Raw genomic sequence first — 15,154 nt, forward strand, 5'->3', positions numbered from 1 at the left:
GAATTTTCAGCATCATTACTCCATTCTTCAATGCATGGTCCTTTAGAAATCATTATAATATGCTGATTTTTTATCAGTGTGGGAAACAGTTGTGCTGCTTATTTTTATTTTTTTATTTATTGGAACCTGTGATAATTTTTTTGGGGTTCATTGATACATAAAAAGTTTAAAAGAACAGCATTTATTCAAAGTAGAGGTGTTTTCTTTACTATCACCGTTTCTATCAATTTAACAAATCCTATCAATCAAAATGGTAAAGGACGACCCTATGGGATGTGTGACTTCTCTCTCGCGAATGCTTATAATTATCATATACTTACAAACATCAGACAAAGGCTGAAGACTCTGACACATCTAACTACCCGGAATACACCTGAGTAACTTGTTTGGGCTCGACCGTCTAATTTTGATGTAGTCACATGCTCTTTTAAGTGAGCTCATTGACTAGATTGGTCTCGACCGTCTAATTTTGATGTAGTCACATGCTCTTTTAAGTGAGCTCATTGACTAGATTGGTATAATGATTTATAGAGTGAACTGTAAGCAATAGTAATTGTGAGCTTCGCTGGTGCACGAGACAAATCTAATCATGCTGGTTTGGTGTTTTTTGGGTTTTGTAAGTTTACTGGATCAAGCCTTACATATCATCTGTGGACAAATTAGGGCATCTTCCAGCCAGCTCTGTATTACAGTGTGCTGACCATCCTGCAGATGATTCACTGCGTTATGGTCACTTTCGTATCCAACCGAATCCTTTCAAACTTTAAAAAAGGCAGCAGGCAGCGAGTGTTATTTTTACCAAGCCGTTTAGGGTTTTGGGTGAGTTGGTTTTAATTTGAGCGGTGAATGATGTCACTGCTGTCCCCTGCATGCTCTGGTCTGGAGACTGAGGTAATGGATCCTCCATGCATGTGTTCTCCCACTAGAGAGAGACATTCTGCACAAGTGATGCTGCTTGTTTTATGGGCTGGAATGTATGACATTGAAATGAGGCTTATGTTCCTGTGAGCAGTGTCATTATTTACCACAGAAGGCTGACAGGATTTAAATTACATTTAAGTTATATTCCACCCATTTATGTAAACACAGAAAGAGGGCAAATATTAACTCAGAATAATACACATAATCATAAAACTAATTTATGAACCTTTGGAATGATAAAGTTCTAATTTAGTCATTTATTTTTTCATGTATTTATTTATTTTAAAAAAGTGTACTTTAAATTGCTTTAAAATAAATAAATTGTTATATATATATATATTGGGTAAGTTAATATTTTTTTTTTATGATCATACGAATTACTTCTTTATCAGTGTAATCAGATTAGTGTACTAATTACTCTCTCTAAAAAGTATTGCATTACTTATTACTTCTAACTTTCTAAATCTAATATCAATCTTGGCCATACAAGGATAGACATAACACTGCTCTTTTAATTCTTTCAGTAAATACAATGCAATTAAATCAGAAGTAAATCAGAAGTAGAAGTCTGTCTGTCTGTCTTAATTGCACAAGCAAGTCTTAAAATACACAAGAAATAATATTTATTATTTATTAATAATATTTAGTATATATCGTAAATATTTTATTTTGTAGTCGTTTCTTTTTCATTTTTTTAAGCAGTATACTTTAAAGATATTTAAATGAACAGTTATTACTCCTTAACAGGTTATAACAGACCTACAAATAATTCTATCTATCTATCTATCTATCTATCTATCTATCTATCTATCTATCTATCTATCTATCTATCTATCTATCTATCTATCTATCTATCTATCTATCTATCTATCTATCTATCTATCTATCTATCTATCTATCTATCTATTTACACTCTATCTATCTACTTGTATTTTCTTAAGTCTCTGTGTTGTCTGTGGCTCACAGCTATTAGATTTGTGGCCAGCCCACAGCGCGCAACAGGTATATGCCCCCATGCATGGGGCAGGTTGAATCTATTGCCCCGATTTCCTGTCACATGATTTGAAATAGGATCCCTACTTTTTCTGCTATCTGTCTTGTGTGTGAGTGTCTGGGGGCAGCGCTGATCTGCCTAGAAGTTGAGACGCTCTTAACGCAGACGCGCCGCGAGATTTGCTGACATTCATCTGCTCGCTGCATCAGACTGGACTCAAACACTTCACCTGCGAGGAGAGAGGAAGAGAAGGTGTTCAGATCTCTTACAGCCTGCTACAGAAGAGCGATGGATTCGTGGAGAATCGCAGCTTTGCTCCTTGTCGCCTGCCTCAGCGCCTCAGCTTCAGACCAGTTCGACACGGGTTAGTTCTCAACTCTTCTGAGCTGTTCTGGTGCTTGTAGGTCTTTTTTGAGATGTTTCTGAGACTAGTGCATTGTCCCGACTCCAGCCTCGAGATGAGCAGCGCGTTCTGTCACTTCTCTCGCCTCTGGTTCAGCTTTATGAATCACACAATGCATTCCGCGCTAAATCATTTCCTAAACCCTCTTTGAACGCTGTTTTGCAGCTGATGATTCTTCAGTAAGAGCCACTTATGAAGTCTTGAACAAGGAAACTTATTTAAACTATGTTTCATCTGGGTATTACTTATCCGGGTATTTAGAATCTTCAAGTGGGTTTTGGCATAAGGTGTGATGGCGAGAGTATTAAATATTATGTGTATCTGTAATTACGCGTGACTATAATGAGGGGGTGGGGGGTCTTATGCTTGCTATTAAAAAAATATATATACAAATAATACTGTATTATAATAATATATTGGCCTATATATATATATATATATATATATATATATATATATATATATACCATGGTTTCCACCAAAATAGCAGTTACAACAGTGATTGTTGTTACTGCAATATCCTAATAGGGATCTCATTCAAAGAGAATAAAAAGCTTTCAATATATTATATGACAGAATGTTAACTGATAACCACAAGATAACACACACTTTTATTTTACCAGCACGAACCACAGTAACAATGCTGTTTTGGCAGAAACTATTGTTACCGTTGTACATATCTGTAAGGGATCTCTTTGTGTCATCATTGACTAATTAAACTGCTCTTGGGATTACAAAAACCCCTCTAGCTATCTCTTACTGACAGATTTACTTCTCTGCATTTATGTTCTGTACTGGATGTCTTTTATTTTTCTCAATCTGCTTGTGGTTTATAGGCAAGTTATGTTCTTTTCATATGATATGATATATGATATGATATGATACAGAAGCTGAAAGCTCACCAACATATTATTTTTCCTTTGAAACCACAAATGCAATCAGATTTAGTCTTTCGGGTATACCTTTCTCTGAGGTTGTGTCATAAATCCATCTGCATCACCAGACAAACATCAGGAGTTAGGGACAATCAACTGCATATTGTCTCTATGCAAAACCCCCAAAATGTTTATTTTAATGTTTAGCAACGACCACATAAAGCAAACATCTTGCCAGATAAACAGTAGGCAAGTGCAGCATTTTTTCCAGGTTTGTGGATGGAATCGTGACATCAACCAGTCAGTGTGGCATTTTAGAGAATCTTTCTGTCTTTTACAATGAGAAAATTAGAAATAGAGTAGAATTATTAGGTGTTATTATCAAACCCTATCATCAATCTCTTTCTTTTGTTATTATTATACGTTTGAAGATAATTGACTGCTTGCTAACTTGTGGAAATCTGTCAAATATGAAACAAATTTGTTACTATTAACTTGAAGGTTAATATGAACATAGTTTTAAAATGTTTTGTTTTGTAAGATTCAGGTGCTTAAAAGTTGAAAAGTTGAGTCAAATGAAGCTGACTTGACTGAAATGCACAAGCCGCTTGCATTGATTATAATGGAAGTGTTCTAGGTCATCACATAAGCTGTAATTTGTGTTGTTTCAAGTCTCAGAAGGAAATCCCCTACGCTCTCTTTTAATTTGTTTTGTTTAATTATAGCCTTTGATTCAAATGACAGGTTAGGCTATCTTTACAAGTTTTTTTAATTTGCCATTTTGTGACTAATTTTGACAGGTTTATGTCTAATTAGTGCTGTAATAATTAATAAGGCTTGTAGCAACATGTCCATCCACCCAGAAGTTTGAATGTGTTGCAGTAAAACATCGAATGAAATGACTTGATGGCTCATTGCATGTTCCTTGTGTTTTCATATAAACTATAATGAAAATCATTCAACAGCAATGAGTCACAGTGACAATTTGCACTCTTTGCTCTCAATTTGTGAATTATGAGTTTGATTAATTGCAAGAATTATGAAGTCCATGTATTCTTGTTCCTGCTCTGTTGAGGTGTTTTAGGGAGTCATAGTCAGTGCATCTGGTAGGCCGTTCAGTTCTCCTTTGCTGCAAATCAGTTATTGATATTTGATGAGTGAAAGGCATTCTGTTGCTCATGTCTATGTGTGATAAGACATGCAGATTAAAACATGTGAATGATGAAATGCTTTACAGCTTAAATGAAGGTGTGAGGCATTTGAAGAACAGCATGGCATCTGTGTGTTTTCATTAATAGAGAGAAATGCATTATTGCTGTCTTCAGAAAACCCTCAATTTGTTGCTATTTGTTGCATGAATTGAAAGCATCTGATCCTTTGCTTTTAAAGTAGACTAATAGTTCACCCAAAACCCTCAGGGATACCCTCAGGCTATCCAAGATAATAATAATAAAAAAAATTGTTTGTTTGTTTGTTTTGTTGGAACAAATTTGGAGAAATTCAGCATTGCATCACTTGCTCAGCAATGGATCCTCTGCAGTGAATGGGTGCCATCAGAATGAGAGATGAAATAGCTGATAAAACATCACAATGATCCACATGACTCCAGTTCATTGGTTAATGTCTTGTGAAGGACTCGTATAGCTGGAAGCAATGGTTTGAAGTTTAAAATGGATTTATTTTTTACAAACGTTCAGCTTTTCGCTTCACAAGACATTGGGGGAAGTTGTGGCCTAATGGTTAGAGAGTCGAACTCGTAATCCAAAGGTTGTGAGTTCGAGTCTCGGGCCGGCAGGGATTGTAGGTGGGGGGAGTGAATGTCCAGCGCTCTCTCCACCCTCAATACCACGACTGAGGTGCCCTTGAGCAAGGCACCGAACCCCCAACTGCTCCCCGGGCGCCGCAGCATAAATGACTGCCCACTGCTCTGGGTGTGTGTTCACGGTGTGTGTGTGTTCACTGCTGTGTGTGTGTGTTCACGGTGTGTGTGTGTTTACTGCTGTGTGTGTGCACGTTGGATGGGTTAAATGCAGAGCACTAATTCCGAGCATGGGTCACCATACTTGGCCGTATGTCACTTCACTGATGTGGATTATTGTGATGTTTTTATCAGACTCTCATTTTGATGGCACCCATTTACTGCAGAGGCTCCATTGGTGAGCAAGTGATGCAATGCTACATTTCTCCCAATCTGATGAAGAAAAAAACTCATACACATCTTGCATGGCCTGAGTGCGAGTACATTTTCTACAAATTGTCATTTTTGGGTGAACTCTTCCTTTAATTATATCTAAGAGACTCGAGGAGGTTGTACCTCTGCACCTCGACCAGTCCAGAGATCATGTCTGTATTTCCTCAGATGAATGATGTATTAAATGAATAGAGAATTATTCATGAGCTTTGAGAAGAAGCAGTGCATCTGTGTCCAGACAGGAGCTCGCCTCGTGTAAAGTGGATTTGGGTTAGTTGATAGATGTTATTGAGTAGCTCCCAGGATGAATTTATGATGTAGTTCTCATTTCTGTGGACGATTTTATTTCAGACGCAAAGACAGATGCATGGTTATTTCCCCCATATTTTTGCACTTAAACGTGGGCATGGTGATACTTGTTTTGCTTTGAAAACAAAATGTGCTGATTGTGAAAATGAATGGAATGGTCATAGCTGAAGGGCAAACTAAAGACTTCAAAGCATCGGCAATTTTGCTTAAGTTATTAAATCCGTGTCATGCCTTGTCCGTCGTAATAGTTCCGTCCTTCATCTCACTTCAGAAGGCGAAGCAAGCACCATGTGGCTTATTGGTCCCGGCCAATCGTGAGAAATTAACATGGAGTTATCTAAAATGAGATCTCTGATCATAATCGGCACCGTTTAGAGTTATTTCTGTTTCTCAAAGCGTGTGATCGACTGAATCAGCACTTCATCTGCAGACACTTAGTTAACTCTCTGACTAAATTTCATCTCATCTTGAAAAGGGGAATCCAGTTTGGCTGTAGAAGATCCAGCATCAAAATACTGGTTGATATTTCATCCAAACTGTCATCTCAATCAGTCGACTACTCTGCTGTCAGTCAGTTAAAGCATGATAAAACCGCATGATGCTGCCATTGCTGAAAGTGTTAAAGAAAGATTTGTTGTCATTTTGCATTAGTGTCTGTTTGACAGATCCTTCCTCTCTCTCCTGCTGTTCGGCTGCTTGCCATCGCTGGCTAGCTCTCTCCTCCGTCTTTATTCCCTCTCGATCTTTGTCTATCCCTCTTGTTCTCCTCCTCTTTTTCTTGCCAGGGCTGTTTGGAGTGAAGCGCCTGTGCTTTGTCTTGTGTCTTCACTCAAAGCCGCTCTGACAGTGAAGTATGGTTTGGGAGGGAAACAGTAGCCAGGTGGTCGGAAACGTGGGCAGGGGAAGAACTTTTGTGCTTTTTCTCTATCCATTTAACCACTTCCCTTTTTTTATTTTTCTGTTTATGCGGACTTGTTTAGAAAGTACTGTTGCATTGACCTTTTGGAGTTCATGGCTCAAGACTGTAAATGTATGATTTATTTTTTTAGGGATTAAAGTTTTTTTCTTGCTTTTGTTTGTTTTTGTTCATCCACATAAAATGCTGTCAAGAACATTTTGAAGCCTTGACTAGTTTTTCCTGTGAAACTCGCTTGTCGTGGCATGTTTGCTTTAATGTATATATGTGAGTTATGTGTGCGTGTGTTTGTGTGAAAACATTTAAAATTGTATGTCTACCAACTCACACTAGCAGTTCATTCAGTAGCCTATCTAGTAGCTTTTATCAACTGTCTGATACTGTAAAATAAATGCTCTTGATCATTATATTTGTCTTGTTTCGCAGTTTAAAAAAAGTCTACATATTGTTAAAACAAGATATGTTGACTTGAGAAATTTATTGTATGTATTAAGTTTAATTAAGTGTTCATCTCACATCATTGGGAAATAGATTTTTCTTGTTTTAAGCATAAAGCATTGTGAAGTTTATGCTTAAATTCAGAACAATTATTTGCCAACGTACTAAGAAAAATAAACTTTGTTTATTTATATATTTTTTTTTATAACCTTGAAATAAAATAAAATAAAAATAATTGTATTAATCTTGCTGATCAAGAAAATTGATCTTTTTAGAATATTTTCAACCGTAAAACAGGGCAAAAAAAAAAAAAAAAAGAGAGCAATAACAACAAATGAAAACTGGAGGAATGGCTGCTGAAAATTCACTGCAATAAATGGCATTTTAAAATATATTCGAATAGAAAACAACTGCTTTTAAAATAAATGCATCAAATAAACATCAAAAACATCAAATACATGCAACTAAATGGTGAGCATAGGACATTTCTTTGTTTATTTTTATTTATTAGATTTTTTTAGTTATTAATATTTTTTAGTTACTAAATGTTTTCAAACATTTGAGATGTCTGACTTTGGTTTGATTCGACTAGAATGCATATTTCTGATATAAATAAACCGATAGTGATTTTGAATCAATACAGTGGCCCTCATAAATCCTAACCACAGACCATGTGTCCACTCACATATCTTTCTGTGTATCTGTGGTGCAGAGGTGGTTCGCTGAGAGTGCTTCTTCTAATTTAGCAACAGAAATACCCACATCAGAGACTGTCGTTTCAGAGGGCACTGGCATTCCTTTGGTCCCTACATTTCCCAGAAATCCTTCCACCCATTTCCTGCCAGCATATCCTCACATTTACACACAACAGGCTGTAATTACCCACCCAGCTGATCCGATCCAGAACTAACCACCGAGGAACATGGAACACAAAGATGCCTCTGTAACCAAAAGTGACACAGTATACAGGCCGTACTTCTCCTCTGGACAGAGACACAGCCTGTGGTCGCTTCTGTCAATCCCTGTTTCTGACTCTGTTTCTATGGGAAACTAAGCAGAAAATAAGCGGACAACACGTCATGTGTTAATGACAATACCTGAGTGCCAAGTTCGGCTGGGATGTGAGGCGCCAAAAGAGGCTAAATGAACTCAAACATTTCTCAACCACTTCTACCAAGATGAAATCATTATCCAAGCTTTGCTACCCTCTAGGAACTGAATATATATATTCATTCATTTACTAAAGTAAATACAATTTTTTAAGAAATATATATTTTTTTATTCAGCAAGTATGTGTTTAATTGATCAAAAGTGACATTTATAATGTTACAAAAGACTTATATTTCTAATAAATACTGTTCTTTTTAACTTTATATTCGTAAGAATACGTAAAAAATTGATTCCTGAAGGATCATGTATTAGATATTAGATTGATTCCTGAAGGATCGTGTGACACTGAAGACTGGAGTAATGATGCTGAAAATACAGCTTTGATCACCGGAATATATTACATTTTAAAATATATTCAAATATTTGCTTTATATTGTAATAATATTTTACCACTTTTACCGTATTTTTTATCAAATACATGCAGCCTTTGGGAGCCTTGATTCTAAAACAATAAAATAAAAATATAACGTATAAAAATGTTAAACCCTTTTGTTTACGTATTTATTTGTTTGTAATCCTACACACGGAATTTGGTGACTTTTTGAGTGACAAATCATTGAATCGTTCTGGATTGATTCACTGAATTATTTCATTGATTCAGAAATGAATCAACCTTCCAAATGAATCAAATCTTCTAAATACATTAAAAATGTTATTTTGATTAATTTAATCTTGTGAATCACAATCCTTAAGCTTATAATGTTTATAGTTATTGTTATAGTTTAACACATGCTTGATTGAGTAGAATAAGTTTGCTCATGGTAGGCGGAGAGATTTATGATGGTCATCTGTGTCCATCTCATTTTGTTTGATGTTACACCAAGGGTCAAAGGCCAAGTCTAAGTTGACCTATGGATAGTTAGGAGCTTCTGTTCTGTACCTGATGCCTGCTCAGACCTGTTCAAACCAGTTCACCTACTGGCCAAAGCACAAATCATTCCCTTTAGGCTGTTAAACTTAGGCTATGATTTAACATGCTGTCTATAGACAATGAACACAAGCCTAATGACAGTTTTAATGTATGCTTTCTTCAATGTTAATGACTTCACTACCACTCGTTTAGTTAGAAATAACATGACATATCACCTTTAGGGCAAAAGGCAAAACTAGTCTCAAATCTGCATTTTTTTCCCTCGTTGTACTCTGCACAGCACGTTTTGCGTTTTGTTAAATCTATATGAGACACTGTTATTTTCTCAGAAGTATGCAAAGGTCAGTAAGAGGCGAGAGAGACAGACAGCAGGAGAGAGATTGAGATCTGCTTAACCACCATCACGGTATCCAACATGCTGAGATATGTCAGATGACTAGTTTAGAAAAATATCCATATTTATAAACATGAATTTGGAATGTGCTTGTTTAAAGTTGGCGAGAGAGAGAATACCTCAGCCGCCTCCCATGCTGCCGTTTTCTGTCTGTGGCCATTTGTTTTGGCTCAGGATGTAACAGCCCATGCCACCCACTCACCACTTCCTGTTGACCTCTGATTGGCGCCCTGTGGAGTCTGTACAGGTCAAAAGGTCAGCTATATCTATCTACTGTCACGTAGAGATGATCGACTAGTCGTCAGGCCGTTAGTGAGCTTGATTAGTGACCATTTTCCTCTTTTTAGCTTTAGTATTTTTGAGCAGTAGGTAGTGAATGTAAAAACTTCTCTTAACATGCTGACGGTGTATTTGTGCTGTTTTAGCATACTAACAGTAACATAGCATATTAAAACACTCTCTAGAAGCTATATCTCTAAATTCATGTCCTTTAGTCATCAAAGCACCACTTTTGTAACAAATTAATTTCCCACATACACAAAAAAGTGGTACTTTTTAAACTCAAAAATTGCTAGTAAATTTAACAGAAACGGCAAGTAACACATTGAATTAAATGTGAAATTTTCCAGTAGAAGGGCTGAGATAGGAAGATATAGTATTGTAAAAGTTTGCCTTCACGTTTCACACAAAGGTTTGAATTTTACTTAATTTTATTTTTTTAAATGAAAAAAATGCAGCTTTTTGGGAGTAAAGAGACTTTTAACTTTTAAAGAGGCATTTAATTTAATTTAACTTAATTTAAATAATTATATGAAAAATGCTACATATGGAATTCTGTAATTTTTTGAGTGACAAGTATGACTAATCGATCCGGAGGCACAGAAAAATGGCATCATGAGACAATTAATGCAAAAAATAATCCAGACTATGATTAAGAGAGGTAAATGAGAGAAGACATTGATTATTACAGGTCCTCGAGGAACAAGCGCATGTTTGCCATTGATGATGTTACAGTACATCAGTGCATTGAGAAACTTGGAACATGTGTGTTTGATTACACATGTGATTGCTTTCTTTGAGACGTGTCATGTTCTTGGGAGAGTTTGGAAGGCTTACACTTGTCTGATGCATACTATCACTCGTCACCTGTCCAGAAAACAGCTGTCAGATGTGATTGCTCAGTGCCTGCAGTGCGATAAAACCTAGTGGCAAAGTGAGTAACTCCTGTCTGACTTTGGATGAGCTGATAAAACCTGACAGGAGTGATATCTATGTGAAGAGCGGGAGTGAGAGAGAAAGAGATCTAGGGAGAGCGACGCCTTGGTTAGGTTTGTCATATCAGCCCTGTCTAATTCAAAGAAGCAGTGGAAGCTGCATCCATGTCACAAACTGTCTGTGGATCTATGCCTCTTTATTCATGCACACAGAGCCAATTGCTATCTTTTTTGATGGAAATTTTGGATTTTTATTGATCTAATAATTCAATATAATTTAGTATAATTAATTTTATAAAATTTTTAATAGTGCTGTCAAACGATTAATCGCATCCAAAATAAAAGTTTTTGTTTACATAAAATATGATAATGTGTATTTTTATTATGCATATATAAATACAAACACATGCATGTATATATTTAAGAAAAATATGTTGTTTATATATTAAATATATATTTATATATAATATAAAATCTAATCATTTAAATATATAAATGTATATACATGTTTTTTTTATATATATATACCATATGTGTGTGTATTTATATATACATAATAAATAAACACAGTACACACATATATTAGGTCAACAAAAACTTTTATTTTGGATGTGATTAATCACGATTAATCGTTTGACAGCACTGATTTTTTCACAGTGGTATAATAATTCAATTTAATTAACACATAAATCATATTAATAATATAAATGATAAATATCATTGGTATTTTATTATTATATATTATATTTGAATTTTGATTTATACATTTTTTATTATTAACAGTGATAAAATATAATTTAACCATATTTAGGGATAAAATAATTTATTTTATTATATATAAACAATCTGACATGATACTTGATTTTATAAATATTGATAGTATATATTAAATTATATTTAACTACTAACCATTTCTCAGTGATATAATAATGAAATATCAGTTAAAATATAAAACATTTTCCACTCATAAAAATTAAATATTATTTAATACGTAAACTATTTTTCATCAATATTATATATTAAATTATATTTAATTATTATGTCATTGATTCTCAGTGATATGAGTTAAATGTCATTTAATATCAAAAATATTTTTGATTATTGTAATTAAATATAATCTAATATATAAATAATTTTGTGATATAAAACATAAATATAATTTAATATATAAACCATTGTTCATTGATATAATGTATTATATTTTATTGTATTTAATAAAATTGAGAAAGGGTTTATATATTAAATTATATTTACTTGTTATATCAATGAAAACAGTCACTGAAATTTTTTTTTTTTTTTTTTTTTTTTTTTTACCATTTTGAATTACTGTTGCTACGGAGTCTGTGCATTTTAGTTATTTTAAAGGTGCTTTTACACCTCTTACCCATGGCAAAATCAGTGTAAAACACTGCCTTTTGTGGTTTATTGCTATACCCCCTGTAAACTGTATTCACTTTAGAAATGCCAAGAAGTATAACCAACACTAATGGAAGCTGAATCAGAATTAGAGGAGTGTTTCCCTTCATTATTTCTGTAGCTCTCCTGTTCTCCCTGTCACTGTCCTCCCTTTTACACACATCTCTGCAGGTTCGAGCTGAAAACTGTTACGCTTGTACAAGCTTCACAAGCTTCTTTGCTTCTCTCTGACATTTGCAAATGCCTGGAGACAGAGCTTGTCATATTCAATTGGAATTTCCTCACACTCTTCCTCTCTCGCTCTTTCACGTTCTCTTCGACTAACAGAGTAAAAAAGTCTTGTGTGCACTGAATTCATATCAGAGAAGCAAACAATTGGTTTATAATCGAAATTGTATACATTTGCATAGGGAGTGCCTGGCGAGAGCTCGAGGAAACATGCAAAAAAGCATATGAAAATTGTTTGAGATAATGAGTGTTTTGGTTTGTAGGGCTAAATTGCATTCAGTATCTGCAGTGCTTAGGAAAAAAGCTGAAGAGCTAAAACAAACAATAGTGCCACCAGCATGCAAACGCATCTGTCGGGCGGCTCAAGGCCTAGAGTTTAGTTATCTGCACTGCTGATCCAAGCAAATGCTCGCTTTTTTTTTGTAATGGCTTGTTCCAGTTCTCTCTAGGGGAGAACGAGATTAGGCGGTGCTTTGAAAGTCTTCAAGGGGCTTTTTATCTTTGTCCGGCCGTGTAATAGAGCCGAGAACATTTAAAATGCAGCAGTACTAGAACTTATTCACCAGGGCTTCTTAAATGGCGGTAAAGTCAGCAGATGCTCGGCAAGATGCTACCAATTGTAGTTGACTTTGTGGAAACTGCCCATTATCTGAAGGAAGTCCTCTAACGTTCCCACATCTCTGAAGACCAAATCTGAACCCTTTCAAACAAGCAAACATGTACTTATGTGGTGTTTTGTACAGCTATGATTTCAAAAGCCATATATCATAATGGTAGGATATTGAATTGCCACGGAGAGAGACGTGACCTGTCCTGTGAACTCCCTCAGTTTTACGCGAACGTTGACTTTGGTTCTCCGCCACTGGCCAGAGAGCTCTGAAGGAAGAAGAAAAAGGCAAAAAATAAAGCCGTCGGGCTGTCCTTCCCCGAATTCACTTGCTCGAGAGCCCAGAAAGACTTTTGTGGCAAAGAAGCAAATTGTCACCTTCCCTTTTCTTTTCGCGGGAAACTGTGACATGGAACAACAGGAAGAGCAGTGTGGAGGGTCAGATACTTGTGGCGGGGATGAAATAACTTTGTGTTTTGCAGTTAAGGCTAACTTACAATTAAATGAGATTTAAGCTATTTTATTCATCTTGGAAACGTTCAACCGTGTTTCATTTCAGAGTCGTGACCTTTTGATTTAAAGGGATGGTTTACCCAGAAATAAAAATGTTGTCATGATTTACTCACCCAAAAATGGTTCAGTTTTTTTGTTTTTTTTCTCAGTGTAATGAAAATGAATGAGGTCCACTTCTGTTTGGGCCCCATTGACTTTCATTATATTGACAAAAACAGTAAAAACCTCAGAATATCTTTGAGAGCGAGTGACTGATGACAGATCATTTTTAGGTGAACTAGTCCAAAAACAAAAGAAAGCTGTCCTTATGCCACATCTCTACAGTGACAGTTCCAGATACACTCAATGGCTTATGAGGATGTTTGAGTGAATTATCACTTTAATACTTCAGTTTGGCCATTTCAATTTCTGCATTGGTCTCTTTTACAGTTTTTCTGTGAGTATTTGAAATCAACAGGGTTCAGTGTCTGGTTATCTTATCTGAAAGCTGGCGTAGTCTCTTTCTCTGTATTAGAGATGAATGAGGCCTATTCAACAGCGGACTCATAGAATGCTTCCTCAGGTCCAATTCGAGCAGGTCACTCTTAGTGCCATGTAACTGGATCTCCGAGTCCTCAATAGATGCATGAAAGCGATCCCGTTCTCAGAAAGGACATCAGGGATGCCCTGGACTTTCTTTCTCACGCCTTCTGTCTCTCTCGCTGTTCCATCTGTTTCTCTGCTCTTTTGTTTTTTTCCTCGTATCTTTGAGCAGCTGAACTGGAGCAGGTTTTATTATGGGCAGTGGGAGAAAGCAAGATGTTGATGTTTTATGTCTTGTGTGGCAGCTTTTGTTTTGTTTCAGATTGTGAAAGGCACATTTCATAATGTGTTTCTTAAGCGAGGGATTGTCGAGAAAGCCGACCTGATATGGGGTAACTGAGAATGATACGAATATCAGACCATCTATCCAACAAAAAAGAAAGAAGAGGAAAAAATGGTGAAGTGAACAATGCTGACTTGTCAGGTCGAATCAGATATGTTGTGTAAAGAAGGATAATGTTATATAGTGTTTTATAGATGGGGTTCCCAAACATTTTTGCCAGTTAAATCTATATGGCAAATGATTTACTTTAATTAATGTAATTAGTATTTGATGTTAATCTTTCCAATTTTCCAATGTTCACTTGTGAGATATTGCTATTGTTTTTTGTTTTTTACCATTAAATGTTAAAACTTTTTACATGTATTTTAAATTTGATGGTAAATTATTAACAATTTAATTTAAATTAACATTTAATTTCATTTCTATCATTATTCCATATTTTGAACTCCCCATGTAAAATATTATTGTTTCCAAATAACTATATATAAATATATATATATACACATATTTTAAAGGGGCATTTAAATATTCAAATATAATTCTAATATTCTAAGATCTAATATTACAGAATATCTAAAAGATATTCTAAGATCTATTGCCACCTTGCTTTGCCCAGTCCTTAGTTAAATATTATTATTGGTTAATTATGCGTTTTGTTAAGAAAAAAAATGGTGTTTTATAATTTTCACCTAGCAAAGGAAAATCCTTATTATTTACATTGAAAGAAGGACCTGAGCCTTTATTGATGTGTATCCACCAGAATATCATAGATATTTGCGAGTTGAACTCTTTTGACTTAAACCCATAAGTAACTATGTAGCAACCACCC

At 35.3% G+C, this 15,154-nt stretch overlaps 1 protein-coding gene across 2 annotated transcripts in view; it reads left to right on the top strand.

Annotated features, from left to right (window-relative positions):
* Positions 1–2,015: 2,015 nt before the first annotated feature.
* Positions 2,016–15,154, top strand: part of LOC306870366 (kremen protein 1-like) — a 61,409-nt gene continuing 48,270 nt past the window's right edge. The window contains exon 1 of one of the 2 annotated variants that reach the window (XM_079417599.1): positions 2,016–2,279. In XM_079417599.1, the coding sequence (XP_079273725.1) occupies positions 2,204–2,279 (76 nt within the window). In that variant the 5' untranslated portion in view covers positions 2,016–2,203. The remainder of the gene's footprint in view (positions 2,280–15,154) is intronic. The other variant, XM_079417598.1, reaches the window with a different exon arrangement.

The sequence above is a fragment of the Barbus barbus genome (assembly GCF_936440315.1).
Source record: "Barbus barbus genome assembly, chromosome: 5".
Lineage (NCBI taxonomy): Eukaryota > Metazoa > Chordata > Actinopteri > Cypriniformes > Cyprinidae > Barbus > Barbus barbus.